Source organism: Taudactylus pleione, unplaced genomic scaffold (assembly GCF_031769625.1).
Source record: "Taudactylus pleione unplaced genomic scaffold, aTauple2 ptg000256l, whole genome shotgun sequence".
NCBI lineage: Eukaryota > Metazoa > Chordata > Amphibia > Anura > Myobatrachidae > Taudactylus > Taudactylus pleione.
The window spans coordinates 23,842,883-23,862,036 of NW_028284658.1; the positions used below are offsets into that span (position 1 = coordinate 23,842,883).

At 40.5% G+C, this 19,154-nt stretch overlaps 1 protein-coding gene across 2 annotated transcripts in view; it reads right to left on the bottom strand.

Annotated features, from left to right (window-relative positions):
• Positions 1–281: 281 nt before the first annotated feature.
• Positions 282–19,154, bottom strand: part of BRCA1 (BRCA1 DNA repair associated) — a 242,308-nt gene continuing 223,435 nt past the window's right edge. For both annotated transcript variants that reach the window (XM_088480740.1, XM_088480741.1), the window contains exons 21-23: positions 17,958–18,031; positions 7,350–7,401; positions 282–1,592 (exon numbers count right to left, since the gene is read on the bottom strand). In XM_088480740.1, the coding sequence (XP_088336866.1) occupies positions 1,492–1,592; positions 7,350–7,401; positions 17,958–18,031 (227 nt within the window). In that variant the 3' untranslated portion in view covers positions 282–1,491. The remainder of the gene's footprint in view (positions 1,593–7,349; positions 7,402–17,957; positions 18,032–19,154) is intronic.

A 19,154-nucleotide genomic window follows, 5' to 3' on the forward strand; every position in this document is an offset into this window, starting at 1 on the left:
ATATATCCTCGTAAATGTTTATTACAGTATAAGAAAATCACAAAAGACTGTGCAGAAGAGCAAAATTCGTAAACTTAAAATAATGTCTGAAAAGGCATTATGGCAATACAGTTCCCCCCCCAAAAAAGCTACAGCTCCACTATTTTATCCTGTGTTAGCAGAGGTATATGAAATGTGATAGGTTGGACATGTAATATATCTTCTTTGGTCATGTGCTTGTATTTGAAAATGTTAAATATAAAATAATAATGAATTCATGTTTTTAAAGAATTGACATGAGGCAAAAAAAATTTCAATTTATTTTAAGGCAGTATTCAAATGACAAGAACTGTACAGCTACAGATAAATATAATATTTACAAGACTGAATTTGGGCGTCATGATTGAGGACAATAAAATGTACAGGAAGAAGAGTATGGTATGACTTCTGACTTGGGGTCTTTGGCCTTCATTCGACAGGACTAAAACAACTGCGACATCGGATTTATCTTGTGTGAAACATTCTCAGAACCTGCTCTGAATTCATACTGTTTGCACTCCTAACAATAAAAGTTGTTTGAATAAACCAACATGATTAGCATGTACTGATGAATTACGGTGCTCCACCTTTATACCAGCTTTAAAAACGGTCCTAAAACAGTGTTACTGTGAAGGTGGTATTACAAAGAGGCTGACATAGTAGAATACATTTTAATGCACTTTAGTGCAGAGAGTATACAGGGCTGCCAGTGAAGGTAGTGTTAGAAAGTGGGAAGATTTCACCACTGTACACAATCTAGACCATGTCACTAAACAAATAGGTGGACTAGGCATGCATAACACCTAGCTTATTTTCTAAAACTATTATATAAGAAATTTTAACAGTAAAAACAGAACTCATACAGCATTTTTGGGGGAATTGTACTAGTATACCCAAAAACGATAGGCTTTATGACCCAAAAACTGCCTTTATGTAAAGTATAAATGTATGTGAACAACATTTTGTACACATTGCCTCTATTGCATACACCTATGTAAATGTTTTTATATTGTGTAAAAAGGTAATTCAGACTAATAATGCTTGTAAACCAGTAGTATGGAAAATAGTGAAAAGTTTGTCAATTTCTTGTAAAACTAAGTCAACACCACATGGACCTCTCTTGTATATGCACACGGATACAAAACAAGTACTTCTAAATCACATATAGGCCGATATGTCTGAGTCTGAATTGTGAGCATTTAAGGCCAAAGCAGAATTTGAATAGACGTATATAAGCAAAATGTAAAATAAGGTAAATCGGATAGCCAAGTTATCTCGGAAGGTCTTACAAATCTACCACCTTTGGAAAGTTTCTACATTGGAATATAATGGAACAGCAATCTCATGTAAGGCCCTTTATCCACCCAACAGCGCTATTTCTAATTAAGGTGCAACAAGTTAGCAGTAGGAAATGCATACATAAACATCGTGGTCACTGGAGTCCTTAAGTGAGATCATCATCACCAGCATCTTTCACACAAGGTAACCGTCAAACATCTGGAGTTTATAACTTGCCACACTGTCCAGCAACCATTCACGGGTGACCACCAGAGCACGGTGTTCCTTCCGCATAGCTGCAGAACAAATAATGACAATTGTTAGGACATTCCCATTAGTAAGATTCAGGTTTGTCACAATGTTGGTGATCTAATGGAATTATTAGAATGACTTGCTCCTGCAGCAGCAGGAACACTGCAGAAAGCACAGCAATGTTTAGCAGTGAATTAAATAACAAAATGAAAAATGCATTCATGTATATTGCACTAGTTTATAATGCCATCTAATGTCCCTTACTTATAACAATGCAAGTCAATTTTTCTGGCGCTTTATAAATCTGAATAGTATAGGATAAGTATAGTAGGATATTAGTCAACATTTGCAATGCATTCGTGCTGCTTCTAGTTGGCTGGTAAAATATAAACTGCATCAAATGAATTATTAAATGTAAAGAAAAATTGGAACCACAGTTTCCTGATTAAATTCAATACCACCTTGATCTTAAACTGGAATACTACACAACAATGCCCAGTCATCCTGAAAAATTAGAGAAGGAGATCTAACAGGACAGGGCCTCTATTTCAGAAACTCTGCTAGCTGAGGCAATTGCTAAAAGATAAGATACTTAACAGAATAGATATTTCAGATCTTCTGCCTGTAATGGCACAAATTATATTAAATAGGATCCAAGGCACACAGTCACAAAAGCAGCCACCCATAGGTAGGACAACCACTTAATCCTCAATCGATACAAAACAACGGGTACAGGCGCTTTGTCAAGTTTTCCCATAAAGTTCAGAAAAAACTCCACAAATGTTACTTAGGCCCGTATTCAATTTGAGCCGAGCCGGACTTAACGCCGTCTTCGCCTGTTATGTAGGCGTTACAGTATCACGCGCGTGCCCGCATATCCCCGTATTCAATTTGAAAGTAGGCGAAAACGGGATCCGGCGATATTTGGATCGGCATTAAAAAAAAAAACGTGAATTTTCGGGAAATAATCCTAGGGCACCCCTAAAGATATCCAGACATGGGGGATCACTATGGGTACCCCCGTTTTTGGCTGCAAAAGAAAGTCAGGTTTTTAAATAGCCGCGGCAGGTGTTTTTTTTTTCCCCCTGACTTTGGAGAAGTGATGCAGAAGAGCATTTAGCTTATTTTTTTTCGTTTTTAAAAATGGTCCCATCAAATTTGGGGTACATGAAAATGGGTACTAGCATATTTTTAAGTCCCAAAACGCATTTTTTTTTAAATTCTGCAAAATTGCACCTGCCACGGCTATTTGAAACACAGACTTCCTTTAGGAGTTAAAAATGGGGGTACCCATAGTGATCCCCCATGTCTGCACATCTTTAGGGGGGTCCCTAGAATATTTCCCGAAAATTCCCATTGTGTTGTACCTGCAAAAAATAATAAAAAAAATTACATAGCGTCAAACCAAAAGCCAAACCAGCCCCAAGCTTGCCAGCCAGTGTTGGTTTCTAAAAATATGGGGAACAAAATGTGTTGGGTTTCACCATATTTTAGAAACCAACCCAAGGTTCTGGTTTTAAATATAGGGGTAAAAAAAAAATGTGGGGATCCCCCTACATTTAAGACCAGCACCAGACCCAACCGACTGGGGTGTAACGCCACAGCCCGGAGACCCATTCACCTGGGCTCCAGGTCCAAAACATTAGCACCCCAAATCGGGCAGCGCAAGCCGGTGATCTTGGGGGAGTCGGGGACCCCCCAAAGAAGGGTCCCCCCTCCCGAGCACCACAGGCTTACGCTGAAGACCGGGGCTCTTCCCTATACCCCTGGTTAGGTGGGTATGGAGGTAATGGGGGGGGCGAAATAATTTAAAACTATTGTCTTTTACACATGTTCCACAAGTGCAAAATGGCATGCCTGCCATTTTGCACTTGTGGAACAAGTGCGGCACCTGTAACTTCACTGTAAAATAAATAGTTAAAAAAAGACAAAAACACACACACCGTGACAGTACAAATTTATTACACACACCTACCCATTCACACATACTTACCTATACCAGATGTATCTGTCCCCTTGTCCAGTAGAATATCCTTAATGAATGGCACTGCAAAGAAAAATTCATACTCGCCTATATCCTGGCGCTGGTCTCCACAGTAATCCAGTTACTTGGCAAAACAAATAAACGAGTTTACACGATCAACGCTACAGCTGTCAGTATGTGTGTTGCCACACATACTGATAGCTCCCGAATGCCAGCTGACGGAACATGCACGGAGCTGGCCGTCCCGAGAGCCAATCAGCAGCCCCGCTGACTGTAGAGCAGCTGCTGATTGGCTCCGGCTACTGACAGTTCCCACGTGGTGTGACTCACCCACATGGGAACTGTCAGTAGCCGAAGCCAATCAGCGGCCGCTCTACAGTCAGCGCGGCCGCTGATTGGCTCTAGGGAAGTGACAGTGGCAGTTTTTCTGGTGCGTTGAAGACAGAAGGTGGCTGTTATGGAGTGAGTGGGTGCAATTTGTATCAGATGGTATCAAAAATACGTACTTTTAAAGCAGGATTTGCCCATTACGGAACCCTTGGCAACACTAGTGTGTATCAAAATATAAGTCAATGGGCCAAGAAACTTAAGTGGGACAATATGTTACAATAATATTGATGGACTAGACAACCACATAAGGAGGGACACACGGTTCATAGCAGGCTGAATTGGGGGCCAAAATGGAAGAGTTCATGACATTTCCTGAATGGGTCACTGGAATATACCCTAAAGAAACAGCTATGGGCATTATAAAGCTTGAAATATTGTGAGTATGGTATGTTTATCTACACTTGAATTGCTCACGTTTGGTGTTGAAAATCGTATGCTGAGACCACATGGTGAAGGAGAGTGTGTATAGATAAAGAAACCTTTATATGCTTCTATATTCCTGCCTCCGAGTGAGTACGGTAGGATACCATTAGCTTACTTACAAATGGAATTTTGGGCTCTTGTGTTAATATAAATCACGTAGCTACGCTAGGATTGTCACTAAAGGTGCTTTTCCATTTATAACCTGAACGTATTACACCATATATTTTTTTTCTCCTCTTTTCCAGAGTACCCGATTTTGGAAAAAAAGAGAATCATTGTTCATCGTGAGGATTAATCTGTGAAAATTATGAACACATGTCAATTATGGACTAAGTAACATTTGTGGATTTTTTTCTGAACTTTATCTATGGGAAAACTTGACAAAGCACCTGTACCCGTTGTTTTGTATTTGGAATGGCATGGTGGATGCTGGAGAGCTCATAATACAATATCAGAATCCGACTGCCCTAAGAGATGAACACATGGAGGCTGAATATGCAGAACTTTTGGAATAAAAGTTTATTTTAGTAGAATAAACTGATAAGCAGAAACCTGCACTTTTAGGAAAAAAAGAGGCGGCTTATTTTTATTCCAGGGAAGACGAGACAGCTGGAGATTAGAAGTATGCAAGCCAGTAATCTCACACCATTTTCCATAGGTTCTCCAGACTTGATACATTTTTGGAGTGACTGGATTTCTAGATGTAATCATGGTCAAAATACATTCTTCTTAAACTTTTTGTCTTAAAATCTTGGTTTCAACTGCCATGCCATGTCTTGATGAAGGCCCCGATGTTGGAACCCTGGGTCAGCAAATCCTCTTGCTGAGAAAGATACAACCTGGCACTTTCTATCATTGCTTATTAGGTCGGTGTACTGGATTCTCTTTGACTAATGAGAATGACTGGAAGGCACTCTACTTTCACAGTCTTTAGAACATGAGGAGCATTGTCAGACGGAGAAAAGATTCCCCACTGTAAGATCCATGGAACAGACATTGCATCCACTAGGTAGGCATATGGGTCCCTGGCCCTGGAATAAAGTCTGTCTACTATGTAGTTGTACAAAGGAAAAAGAGGTAGTATATTGGTGCACTGGTCGATTACCTAGTGTAGTTAGACCTAAAAAGTAACTTATTAGATATTCATTGAAATGTAATTCCCCTCCAGGAGTTATTCAAGTGGCGAGGTATTTCTTAATTCTAGAATAAGAAAAATAAATTAAAAGATTAAAATGATGTGCCAGGGATCTTATCACACCGTCAGTAAGGCTCCTTATGATATCGTATCAAGGTATGTCTTAACTGGTTTTAATCAGGATAATACGCAAATATATATCCTGATCTGTCACCTGTTTGCTTGATTAGATGAATAATCTACTAGAAAAACAATACACGGCTACCATAATCAAATATTTTATTCACATACATTACATATCAAATATAGCAAACAGGTGACAGGTCAGGATATATATGTGCGTATTATCCTGATCATAACCAGTTGATAAGACATACCTTGATACGATGATATCATAAGGAGCCTTTCTGACTGTGTGATAAGACCCCTGGCACATCATTTTAATCTTTAATTTTTCTTATTCTATCATTTTTAAATACTTTGCCACTTGAATAACTCCTGGAGGGCAATTACATTTTAATGAATATCTAATAAAAGTAACTTTTTAGGTCTAACTACACTAGCTAATCGACCAGTGCACCAATATACTACCCTTTGTATATGTAAATTGGTAGTAGGTAGCACACCTTATATATGCATATAATTATATGTATTTAACATCAAAATATATCAAGTCATTGGGGGCTTGTCGAACTGAACTTGTGCGCTAGTTCTTTTTGCCATTACTATGTTGTTGTGTCTGGACGCCATCAATATAATTTGTGGTTACTATAATATCACAATAAATGAGTGCCCATTGCTACTTCACATTTTCCTCAATGTTTTAAAATTGCATTTGGAAAACTTGATACAGATGTGTCCACATACATCTATCCTCCATGCGCTACAAGTCGCGTTAAACAACGCGTGAGAACCGTATGTATTTGATAGCGCAGAGCGTCTTTTTCTGAGACTTTTTCACACTGCAATGCGAATAGGATGCACAAGCAGCTTCTGCTAATATATATGCAGCATGCCTATATTCTGTGTGCAACTGCAGGTGCATCTGAATGTGAAATTCTACGCTAAAGTGTCGGCTGTGACACTAATGTAGTATTTTGCATGGAGATGCACCCGTAGTCGCACACACAATATAGGCATGCTGCATGTCATTTTAGTCAGCAGGAGATACTTAAGCATCCTATTTGCATCACAGTGTGAAAAAGTCGCACCAAAATACACTCGGTGCTACCGAATCATACTGTGCTTCCCTTCAAAAGACACATTTGAAGGGAAAAATCTCACAAAAAGATGCTCGGCGATACAGAGTCAGGCCGCGGCATGGAACGACTAGAATGGCTGTTTAACACGCAAGGAGGCTAGATGTATGTGGAAGCATCTGTACTAATTTGGTAATCTCTCTTCCAGAAAATATCACCTACTTGCAAGGAATTTACAATTAAAATACATTTCATAGAACTGCACAGTGACAGGGGGAAAGAACAATGAAAACACAAACAAATAAAACAAACATTTAATCTAAGCAGAGAACTACAATTAATCATTTTGGGAAAGTCTGAAGTTGAAGACCTAAAAGAATAATTAAAGACGGGAAATGCATTGCCTGTAATGATCTATAGCTTCATACGCCATTGCTTTGAGGACAAATATAGAGCAAAGCCACTGTTTTCCCTTTGGAAATTGAAGTCTAAAGCCAATTTAAAAGAACACAATCAACTGGGAAAGATTGTAGGTGTAAACAGGCTGAGCTGTCTTGTATTTGTGATAGGAGGGAAGACTTTCATTTTCCTCCAAACGAAGTAACAAGCAGAAACTGCTAAATACACAGCAAAACACATGCCCTTGCTACTCACAGCACGTGTGTCTTACCTGCAAAGTCTGTCTGTCCATCAGGCTGGACAATGACTAGTGAAGTGGTTCCCTGCAATGAAAGTAGACAATCCAAATTAAGGTTTTCTTTTTTTTTTTTCTTCCGACCTTAAGTCACACATTATGGACAAGAACAATGGTGTGCACACAGTGTGACATAACAAAATTGATATCATTCACACCATCTGTAAGCGTTACTGTGTTAAATGGATCCATTCTTTCCCAATCCATTTTATTAGGATCCACAATCCCCTCTTCCTTCATCCTACTCCTGTACACAATTTTCCCTGCTCACCTTCCTGTGCATCACCCTATGCTGCCATTTATCCCTGATATAAGTGTATGTAATAAGAATGATAGAGCAAAGTGAGACAGCAAATATATATTTTCAGCAAGTGATCGCTGCATACTGGCAAGGTTTACATAAATAAAAGTGTAATGTGTGCAAATATGTTGTACAGTGTTCCATTAACTGTAACTCCACATATGTAGTTTATCCGTATGACATACTGTATGTTGACAGAAAAACACCAACTTAATAATTCTGCATTTATAATATGATTACCACCATACTAACAGTCTGTTTCCTCTTGAAACACAACACAGATGCCTCCTTTCCTGGCTAACATGGTACATCTCTAACAATGGGGGGGAGACAGACAACTAATTTCTAAGCGGAATATTTCACAAACAGTTTTTTTTTTTTTTTTTTTTTTTTTACACAACATGGAAAGCACTTAAAGTAATGGAAGTTTTACCTGTATGGCACACACATGGTTGCTTTTGGTGTTTAGTGCAAAAATTGGTTGTAAAACAGATACAAGAATAGTCTTGGTTTTTATTACTAAAAACGTAAAAACTCAAACAATTGATTTATTAATGCATGCTAACTCCGCCAACAGCACACATTACAGGTTGGGCAAGAAGTGCTTACACAAATCCTATTAGTGCACAAAGTGCTGCATCTGTAGCCAGTCTACAGAGGTGGCAGCATAAAGCCATTTTTGTCCTGTGCAGCACAACGTCACTCTGGGTGTGCAGTGGAACTCCTATCCCATTACGTTCTGTTTTTCTGGGAAAATATGTCCCTAGCAGTTGCTGAGCTCCTGTTTTTGGATGATTCCCAGTACTCTAGCATATCAAACTTACATTATAATCAAATTAAAGGTTAGGCAGTATGTTTGCTCTAAAAACCGGAAGAAGTAGATGTGTTCATATAAAAAGGACTGGCATCCGTGCTTGCATTGGCAAGCAAATGATCTACAGATCACATAGATAGGTTTATAAAAATGAGGAATGTCTTGCGTACTACAAAGGCCGCCAGCTGGCCACGAGCAATGGAGGTTACTTGTCCTGTGGACAGAATAATACACACAATACTTCACAGCTACTGTATTTGGAGATTCAATACACAGTACTAAAGGCTGGATGGTATTGACCATATCAGGGCAAGCAGATTTAGGGGTGGATTCAATTAGCCACGTTAGGCCGTGGTTTTACAAAAAGTTTTCACAGGTGCAAACTTTTTGCTCAAAAATGGGTATCGTGCAATACTATTGCCGAAGTTTTTACACGTGCAAATTCTCCATAGACAGAGATCGGCAAAAAGTTTTCATCTCAGAGCAGGTGAAAAGTTGTGCAAAATCCCTATTTTTGGTTAAAAATGTTGGAACTAGGGGGGTCATTCGGACCCACTCGCGAGCAGCAGTACGCTCGCAAGTGGGTCGATGGTCCCCACTGCGCATGCGCACGACGGAGGGAGCTCCGTCGTGCGCATGCGCGAGACCCGGCGAGCGAAGGACTTTCCATCGCTCCGGGTCTCGCACCAAAGGGGGCGTGCTGTCGATGTTGAGTGACAGCACGCCCCCTTTGGTGGGCATGCCTGCCAGACGGAGGCGTTCCCATGGGAACTCCTACCGTCTGAAGCCGGCCCCACTGACATCACTAGTGATGTCAGTGGGAGTGATTTTGGCTCTGATAGAGCCAAAATCACTCCTGGGCTTGTGGTTGAGAAACCCGACCACAGGGTTTCACTCGCAAGTCCGATGGTCGCGATGGTCAAGACCATCGCGACCATCTTGTTGGACGCTCGTATATGCTGTGGGTGGTGACCCACAGCTATACGAGCGTCCAGGAGGACGCTCCATATTAATGGAGGAGGGCCCTGATTCAGAGCGAGCGCTCTGGTCAGAGCGTCCGGCTCTGAATCAGGGCCTAGATTCAGAATGCCCACTAATGACAAATTAGGCAAAAAATTTTTTTAAATAAGATTAATTTGGCCAATAATGACAACATGTCATTTTTGCGGTGAAAAAAATTAAGTGTTGGAAAATGGGTTTAAAGTAGGTCTGGTATTTTGGGGGGCTGTATGGATGGGACATGTGTATTAAACTTTGCAGGTGGCTACACTAGGTGTATTTTTACCATTTTTTAAACTCAAATATACTTGCACCTATTTTAATGTACACCTAGCTTAAATGCTTTATTTTGGCAAAATAAAATGCTTATCATTTTTCCACTGTTACACAAAAATGCATATAACAGCCATTTGATACAGGTTGAGTCTCCCATATCCAAATATTCCGAAATATGGAATATTCCGAAATACGGAATAATTTTGGCATGACTGAGATAACGAAACCTTTGATTTTTAATGGTTCAAAGTACACAAACTTTGTCTAAGGCACAAATTATTAAACATATTGTATAAAGTTACCTTCAGGCTGTGTGTATAAGGTGTATATGAAACATAAATGAATTTCATTTCTGTACACAAACTTTGTTTGAGCCACAAAATTATTGAAAATATTGTAAAAAATTACCTGCAGAATGTGTGTATAAGGTGTATACAACACATAAATACATTATTTGTGTATATTGGGGCCCCATTCCCAAGGTATTTCATTATGATATGCAAATATTCCAAAATACGGAATATTCCGTTATCCAAAATGCTCCTGGTCCCAAGCATTTTGGATATGGGAGACTCAACCTGTACAACTTAAAAAACCCAAATACTTTTGTTAGGACCACTAATTTATTTTGATTTCCTATGTCAGTTAGCCTTTTTATGGGGTACAGATTTCCCTAAATTCAGCTGTACTTTTCACAGGTTACTCCACGAACAGTTTTCGTGTGAATGCTGCATCGCACCTTTTGTAATTGGAAAGTGCGAAAAACGGGAACGAACAGACAAAAGACGCAAAAAATTTATACCAAAACATCCGAAATGTTCACCGATGTAAACTTTTCGCATTATCGCGTCTAATTGAATTCCCCCCTTAGCCTGTTCTAAATGTATCCATATTCTTAAACTCACTGCTTACTTAAAACCAATGGACAGTGACACATTTATAGCAAGTGGTGCTAACAAGAAGCATTCATTACTATTTGCCCCTTATTGCTTATATAAAGAGAGGTGGGACAGTTTTGACAAGTCAGGGAGACCAGTTACGATGACTGGGTCAGGTTTTTGTGTGTTTTTATAGAGAGGTGGTTACAGCTAGCATTTAAAAGGCTTGGAGACCTGGTGTGCGGCTGGTGAGGAGTTTCACAATGAAAGTGCAGGATGAGAGAAATCCTGGAGACAGGTGTAAGAAGAGCATCAGAGGTTACCATGAGTAGAGAATCTATGTTCTCTCCCAAATATAGCCTCTAAGGTGCAGAGCAGAGCTTCCCAAACGCAGTCCTCAAGGCTCCCCAACAGTTCAGGTTTTAGAGATATCCATGGCTGAGCACAGGTGACTTAATTAGTACCTCAGTCAATTTGATTTAAGCACCTGTGCTCAGCCATGGACATCTCTAAAACCTGAACTTTTGGGGAGCCTTGAGGACCGCATTTGGGAACCTCTAGTGTAGAGGTACAATATAATTTAGTCCTCGATTATGTGCAAGCGGAGGGTGTCGCTTGCGCTCTCTATATTCGGCTTATAGTACAGTGTTTACAGAACAGAACTAGTCTCTCTGAGGCAGAGATAAGCATTAGCTGGACTGACCTTATCCAGCTCAGGAGCAGGAAGCCCTTGCTGTGTAATAATACTTTGTACTAAGTACTTTGATAAATATCTACAGTATTTTGATAAATTTCCAAGTGTGTATTTATATTTAAAACTTAACCATATCTGAAAAAAAAAAAAAAGTAATTAATTTTTTTTTCTAAGTTTAGTTAGCTACTCAATATTGAGGAGAAACATTTAAAATGTACAACTGACGGGCTATAGCAAATTTTACTTTGCATCATTGTTATTCTGATCTAGCCAGATCTCCTGAATGAGACTTTCAGAAGAAGTGCAGCAAAACAGCCAACAGGTACTTTGATTGCTTTTATTTATGGCTGAATGTCAAGAGAGTGCCCCAGGGAACACTGAGCTCTGGAGATTTTACTCTTCGGTTTAGACTACTGGTAGAAATAAGCTTCCAGCTCCTGTTAACTGGAGTGTAAACTGAGACTATTCTATTAAAAATGTCCAATTCTAATTACTTATAACAGTAAATGAGGACAAGCTATGAGTGCAGATTTAAGCTACCAGTACTTTTTATGCAAAGTGCATTGCTTAAAACATTTTGTTCTAGGATTTGCCGAATTTTTTCACGCTTATAAGCATGTAAGTAGCACAACTGAAAGTGTTGTGTGTGGAATTTCAGGTATGTTTGCCTAGTGTTAGAGCAACCATTTTCAAGAGGATAGAACTCATGGGGGTAGATGTATTATAGCGGCACTCAACGAAGCTTCCCCTCCTCTGGCGCTACCCGCTAGAAACAGCAGCGCATCAGCCTAGTGCTGATGCGCTGTCTCTCTTCCCAGCCGGCTCCACTGAGCATGCGCGGGATCTCGCAAGTATCGCGAGATCCCCGCATGGAGCCCTGGAGCCGGCAGCCTCCGCAGCAGGGATAGCGCTGTCCCTGCTGTGGGGATAGGTTATCGCCAGGCTGTAGCTGTCGTTAACGACCGCTACAGCCGGCCGGTCATGCGTTATGACCGTTCGTACATAGCCCTGCCGTTGGCGCTGCTATCTTGTAGATAGCAGCGCCGATAATGACAGGGGCGCATAGCGCCCCTGTCATTTACCGCCCAGACCCCCGATCATACATCGGGGAGAAGCGGTATCAGCGCACATAACGTGCGCTGATAGCGCTTCTGGGTTTCATACATCTCCCCCATGGTGCGTACACACGGTACGATCAGTAGGCGATAACGATATATAATACACAGGGGAATCTGCGCTCCCTCAAAGAGGTTTGTAGTAGCTAGCTGCAATAACAGTCGAGTCGATCCTGACTCGTAAGTCCTATACAATAATAATAATTACTGCGCTCAGCCCAAGTTAGGTATCATGTGAAACAACATCATATGAAATAACGATGTATATAATCAAAATTGAACTTTAATTTATAAACATGCAATATAAATTCCTATTAAAATCACACTAGTCATCAATTACTGCATTTATATATTAATAATTTGGAGTTGTGCACCTGAGATTTGTCTGTTTCTGTGCCTGCAATTAGTCTCATCAGGTAGCACCTCCCATCATATATATAGTCAGGTTGTGCAGTCCAGAAATCTTTCCCATATACTCCATTTAATGTGCTTTATTGCACTTCTGAGGGAAAGGAGATGCCCTTAGTCTGGATTAGCACCCTTCCTTATTGGTTTAAAAGCATGGAGTCTGGTAATGTATATGCACACTGGTATTAGGCACAATTCTAGGTAAGTCCTACAAGTTATATACTGTAGTGCAACTTTGGTTCATTTTTGGGGCGTCGGTCCCCCTGGATTGCATTGGTTGATCTGTCTCAGGGCTCCGCATTATAACACATTTTCCTTTCTAACACATTTTAACCCTTCACTGTGTGTTTAATATATATGTACTTCACTTTTATTTTCATTCTTTATATGCAGCTGCTCTTAATTATCTCTTTACACTGCACTTTTCTTACTATGGTGGTGCCCTCGGGCAGCTTGGCTGGGCCAGTTTTGGGGGGTCCTGCGCTCTGGATTTGAACCCTAGTATGTTAGGGACCTACCCTAAAGAGGTTACCTGGATATGGTGGGTAGGCCAATAACCTTGGCCATGATTATGCTAAAAACCTCTATTGATTGCAAAATGTTATTAATAAATTTGGAGTTGTGCACCTGAGATTTGTCTATTTATAAACATGCAATATAAATTCCTATTAAAATAACACTAGTCATCAATTACTAGTGATACAGTCTCAAGAATTAATGGCTAGGAACCATATAAAACCAGAAGTAACATGTCGAAGTACGTCCAAAAAGATCTTAGTGTTTGTGCAATAGTAATACTGTAATTAGACTCTGTTTGGGGGGTAGCAGTAATATAATTACTCCACTCAATCGATGTTAAAGAATTCTGATGGACAGCGGCGTCCCGCTGTTGAAATGGTTAAGTTTATGCTTGATGCCCAGGGTGTAGATCTTCCCGCATTTGGATGGAGTACGGCAATGACAGCTGACTTCCAGGGATATCTCAGAGGCTGCACACCTAACCTCTGGGTGCAGATGCCGGCGGAGCGCCCGTGTGAAAGGCGCTAAGCCAGCAGTGCTCACCGGAGACCGCTGCTGCCTGGGGAGGGGTTGTTACAGTGCAAGTTCCTGAGTGGAACTGATTACCGTGTATCCCCTCCTGCTAGAGACTTACCTCCCTTGTCTGTGTCAGGACGCCGCTCCTTCCCCTCGCCGACTAGTCAGTCTCCGCGGCACGTCGTCTTCTCTGGTGTGCTCCTGTCTGTATCTTTGTTACTTCGGGCAGGTTCCGGTCCTTAATGCTGGTTATGTAGTTCTGTTAGAGAGTGTTATTTCTTAGTGATAACGATATCACTGACTGATCGTCCTGCACCCTCCCGGAGATCTGGATTATCGATATCGATCATCCAGCACACCGCCAATGACGTAACCTGGTCGATATCGACCAGGTTGGCCTGCATGCATGGACGATATCGTTATCGTCCATATGTGCCCGCACATCGCAGGTCGTTGGTGGGTTGGAAGGGAAAAAAAAAATGCACGATATGAACGATAACTATATGATCGATATCGTTATCATGAACCATTTTAAGCGCTCCGTATGTACACATCATCAGAACAACAACAGAGTTAGGAGATTAGGGTGTTGAACTTGTGTGACTGTGAGCAAGGGCAAGGCTGCATGTGACAAGGGTGGTGCAATGAAGTGGGGACAAGTAGGAAGTCACACTCCTTGGGGGTCAATTCAGTTGCGAGTCAGCTCGCAGCCCAAGTGTGTGCATATGCAGGACTTATGGTAACAGACTGACTTTGTTTCACATTCCCAAAGGGCTGTGTATAAAAGTCTGCAAGTCTGGGGGTGAGATGAGGTACTGTAGACCGCATTGACACGCTGCTGCAACAGTACTTCGCTCACTCACACCTAATTGGTTCAACCCCCAAATATGATTTGATATTAGATGGAGCTGGGTCTCCAACAGCACAGGACGGTGATGTGAGTCATATGTCTAAATGCTGCAGTAAGAAACTGATCTCGCGTCACGCCTCTACATGAAACAAAGCTTGTACAGTATCTCTAATGAGGCAGCTCTCGTTCCCATTTAAAACTGTAAATATGCCGAAAAAGTTTGATTGTTTTCTGCACGCAAACTGTGCTCCCTGGTTTTCAGTACATGACGCAAAACTAAAAGATAATAATGATAGACGCTTTAGATTACAAATAATGATATCACATACTGTAATAAACACACATGGAGTCATTTCGAGACACTAGATAAGCTATATCACTTATGTTTAGTATGGGACCACCTTTTTGTTTTTATTGCACATTTGGAGGACACATATGTTATTGTACTAGGAGGCAACCTTTAGTTTCTTTTTTTCACCTTTTTAAAATTTTGGAGATTATATATACGTACATGTATACTTGTGCCAGAAAGAGACAGCCACTTCCATTTTCAGTACAGGTCACCACACCCCCTGATTAAATGGTATCTTCCACAGTGAAGTACCATATCTAGGCAGACATCTCTGCAATCTGTTGTCATTTGCAGTGAAGACAGCAGCGTATCACGATTTAAATGACTTTGAACGAGGCTTGATAGGTACCAGAGAGATGGGTCATATGGGCAGATGAGTGATTATGCATATGGAGAAAAAAAAACCACAAGGTAATGGACCCCGCATTCCAAGGGACAGTCCAGAGCCGCAATGTTTTCAGCTGGCACGCATTAGGACCCCTGATACATTTGCAGTCTATACTGACTGGCGGATGCTACGTAAACATCTTTGAGGATAATTTGCACCTGTTCATGTCATGCATTCACTGACAGAAGCGGGCTCTTTCAGAACAACAATGCGCCACTGCACAGGTCCGTTAGTCACCAGATGACGACTGGGGGAGCATCCTTTTCTGTGTGGCATCATGAGTTGGATCCCTTGTTCACTGGATTTAAATCCAACGTAACACGTGGAATGCAAGTCAACGTGCCATGTTCCACCATACGTCAGGGAGCTTGGAGTCCATGCTACATCGTGTTTCTGCTATATTTTGGTCGAAAATATATATATGTGCGTTTGTGTGTCTGATGTGAATGAGACAAAAGCTTTAAAAATACTTTAGATCACCCCAAAAAAATACTTTCATTTTGGGGGCGAAAAAGTACAAAGTTGGGGTACAAATTTAAAAACTAGTGAAATAGACTCCAGGGGGGGTCACCAAGGATGTGGCAGGTGTTTTTAAGTTTGCAGGTGGTGGCGGCAGGTGGATTTTTTTTTGTTTTTTTAAAACTTCCCTTTAGCAACTTTAAAATGTGCTAGCACTCATTCTCGTGTACCACAAATTTGCTGGGACTACTTATTTTCTGCTAAATGCTATTCTTCATCACTTCTGCAAAGACGCTAAATAGCAGCTATTGAGTGCATTTAAGTACCCCAAATACCTTCAGCAGGCCTATTCAGTGTATCTATAGTGATCCCCAATGTCAGTGCATCTTTTGGTGGGTTGTCAGATTGATTTCCCCAAAACTGACAGTACTTTTCGCCTGTTTGCGTTTCTCTGGGTGCCATTTTCTCAGACTTCTAATTGAATACGGGGACATACGCGATACTTTTCCGCATGGGAAAAACCAGTGATGACAGCAAAAAGTCCGGCATGCGAAAAGTCCTGGACTTTTCGCTCCTGATTGAATATGCCCCTTAGTTGTAAACAGATTCGACAAACCGCTTCACAGGACTGCACTGATTAATTTGATATGCGACACTTGTATATCTGTGTGAGACTATCTATATACTAATCACGAATAACTTGGCGTGGAAAAAAGTCGCGGTCACTGCATTGTAGCACTTTGTATACAGGTTCGGACTGTGGTTGGTCGCATCAGTTTTAGCATTTTCGGGGGAAAAAGATGCTCTGTGGAACCTGCGCCAGATGGAATCTCTGGCAGGCCGAGAAGGGAAATTTTTAGGACACATCTGTATATCATATAGGTCTGTTTTATATAACATACATATATATATATATATATATATATATATATATATATATATATACACACACACACACACACACACAGTGTATACAAGTATATTACATACGGATAGTTTAGGAGTTAGAAATTAGACCCTACCTGAACTGCATGTTACACAAATAAGCAGTACTCTGTATGAGGGACCCCAAGTACAATTCTACAGATTTGTAAAAACAGTTACTGAACTAGTAATTATCCAGTGCCCTTTCTTCAAAATGTCTTCAATTACCCACAACTTCACCACAGGAGGGTGGAAGGCACTTCTACAGTGCAGTATGTTTTTAATGTCTGCAAATCATGACAAGCTTAATGGTACCATTAGGAGATTTAATTAGAAGGTTGTTAAACAGGACAAATTGGTGTGCTCAGTTCTCTTTATTCTAAGCACTAAAAGACATTGGAAGACAAAGGGCCCAATTCCGATATGAACACAATGCGGATGTTTATACAGTTGAGCGATTATTGGTGATGTGCACATACATCTGAGTCACACTGCGCATGCATCAAGTATTACCGCTGTCATGAGGATTAATTTGCAAAGTGATTTACAGGCAGGGACCGTTTTTGGGCGGTAACATGGGGCTGGTGTTGTGTGGTGGTGACTCAAATGCAGGTGTGTCTCAGTTGGCGACTGCGATCCCATATGTTGTACAAATGGTTCAGTTCTGAGTAACCATGGGGTTGCTCAGAGTGGATTTATGACCAATGCTGTACCTTTGTATGCAGTTGCTTGGATTTGCTAAGAAGACCAGGCGGCCGTCCCAATACAAATCCCGGCAGCTGCGACATTGTAATCAGTTTACAAATTTGCAGCAACAGTGTACATCTCTGAAACAGATCCTAAGCCCACAGATTTCACTCATTATGTCCTGGATCCCTTCAGGGCCACACCTTTACACTTTCATGTACTATCCAAAGTATGGTGCAAATAATTTAAATCATTATGTTAAGGCGAGTCAGAGGGGCTAAGAGGATTAGAAATTGGACAAGGAAGGAGGACACAAATGGAGAAGAGACTACATGTAAAGCTGTGCTTTTACAAATGGGGAAAATAATAGGTATAATGATGTAGATATTATGCAATATACTTACTGCTGTATGTTTAAACAGCGAAGGCTCATTTACCACAGAAGCACCGCACAAAGATACCATCCACTCCACGTTTTCTGTAGATATAGGACATGTGAAAGATCACAAAAAAATATTTTTCCAAAAATAAAGTTAGATACTTAATAAAAATAATAATTTTTATTTATATAGCGCTTTTCTCCATCAGGACTCAAAGTCGCTTTACAACATCAAAAACAATTTCAGGGGTTTAGTAATATAGAAAGAAGAAAACAAACTGAAAACAGTCAACATAATGGGTGTGAGGGACATAATGCAGGGTTGGTGGAGTCATTTTGAGTAATAGCTTCCATGGGTTATATATCCCACTCATGAAGGGTACCAAGCGAGGCAGCCAGTTTAGGTGCGCTACATAGGTAGGTTACCCTGGGTGGAATAGGTAACATAAGAAAACACAAAATGGGGAAGTTGCAGCTTAGTAAATCTAAGAACAGAGACCTTACATAGCCAGGAGATCCAAGTATTTTTTTTTATCTCATCAAACAAGTGTACCAGATGAGGCAGCCATCTTAGGCGCACTACGAAGCAGTGTGTAAGATATCATACAAGGAATAAATACGGGTCACTGAAACGTGTGGTGTGATATGTACTGCATGAATAGATCCATAAGTTGCTCATCCTGCCAATGTCAGCACCATTTGAGGCAGCCATCTTGGGGGCACTACATAGGTTACATCTGGCAGAATGTGCAACCAGTAGAAGTATAACATCCAGAGGAAAAAAAAAAAAAAGAAAAGCTGAATACAGAGGCAAAATTTGCAGTATTAATACAAGGATGAGGAGTAATATAACATCTATGGAAAGACAATCTTAAAGATACTACATTTGACTATGGTATTTCTAAAATGAACCCCTTTATAATACTTTCTATAATACTGTTTTCCCTCATCATAGCTCTTATCAATATCTGGCAAGTTTACTCTAAATAAAGATGGTACTTTACCTCATTATACAACTATGGCTCTGCCACAATATAACCAAGTGAATGCAAATATCTGAGACACTATTAATGGCTCCTCATGAAATACAGTAGGATCAAGCAGAAGCTCCAGCATATTCAAAAGCAGGAATATTTCTACCTGATGCACAATGGGCATAGAGTTGTAATTAACACAAATATATTGCAATGATAATTTGAACCATCAATTAGACTGACTATAC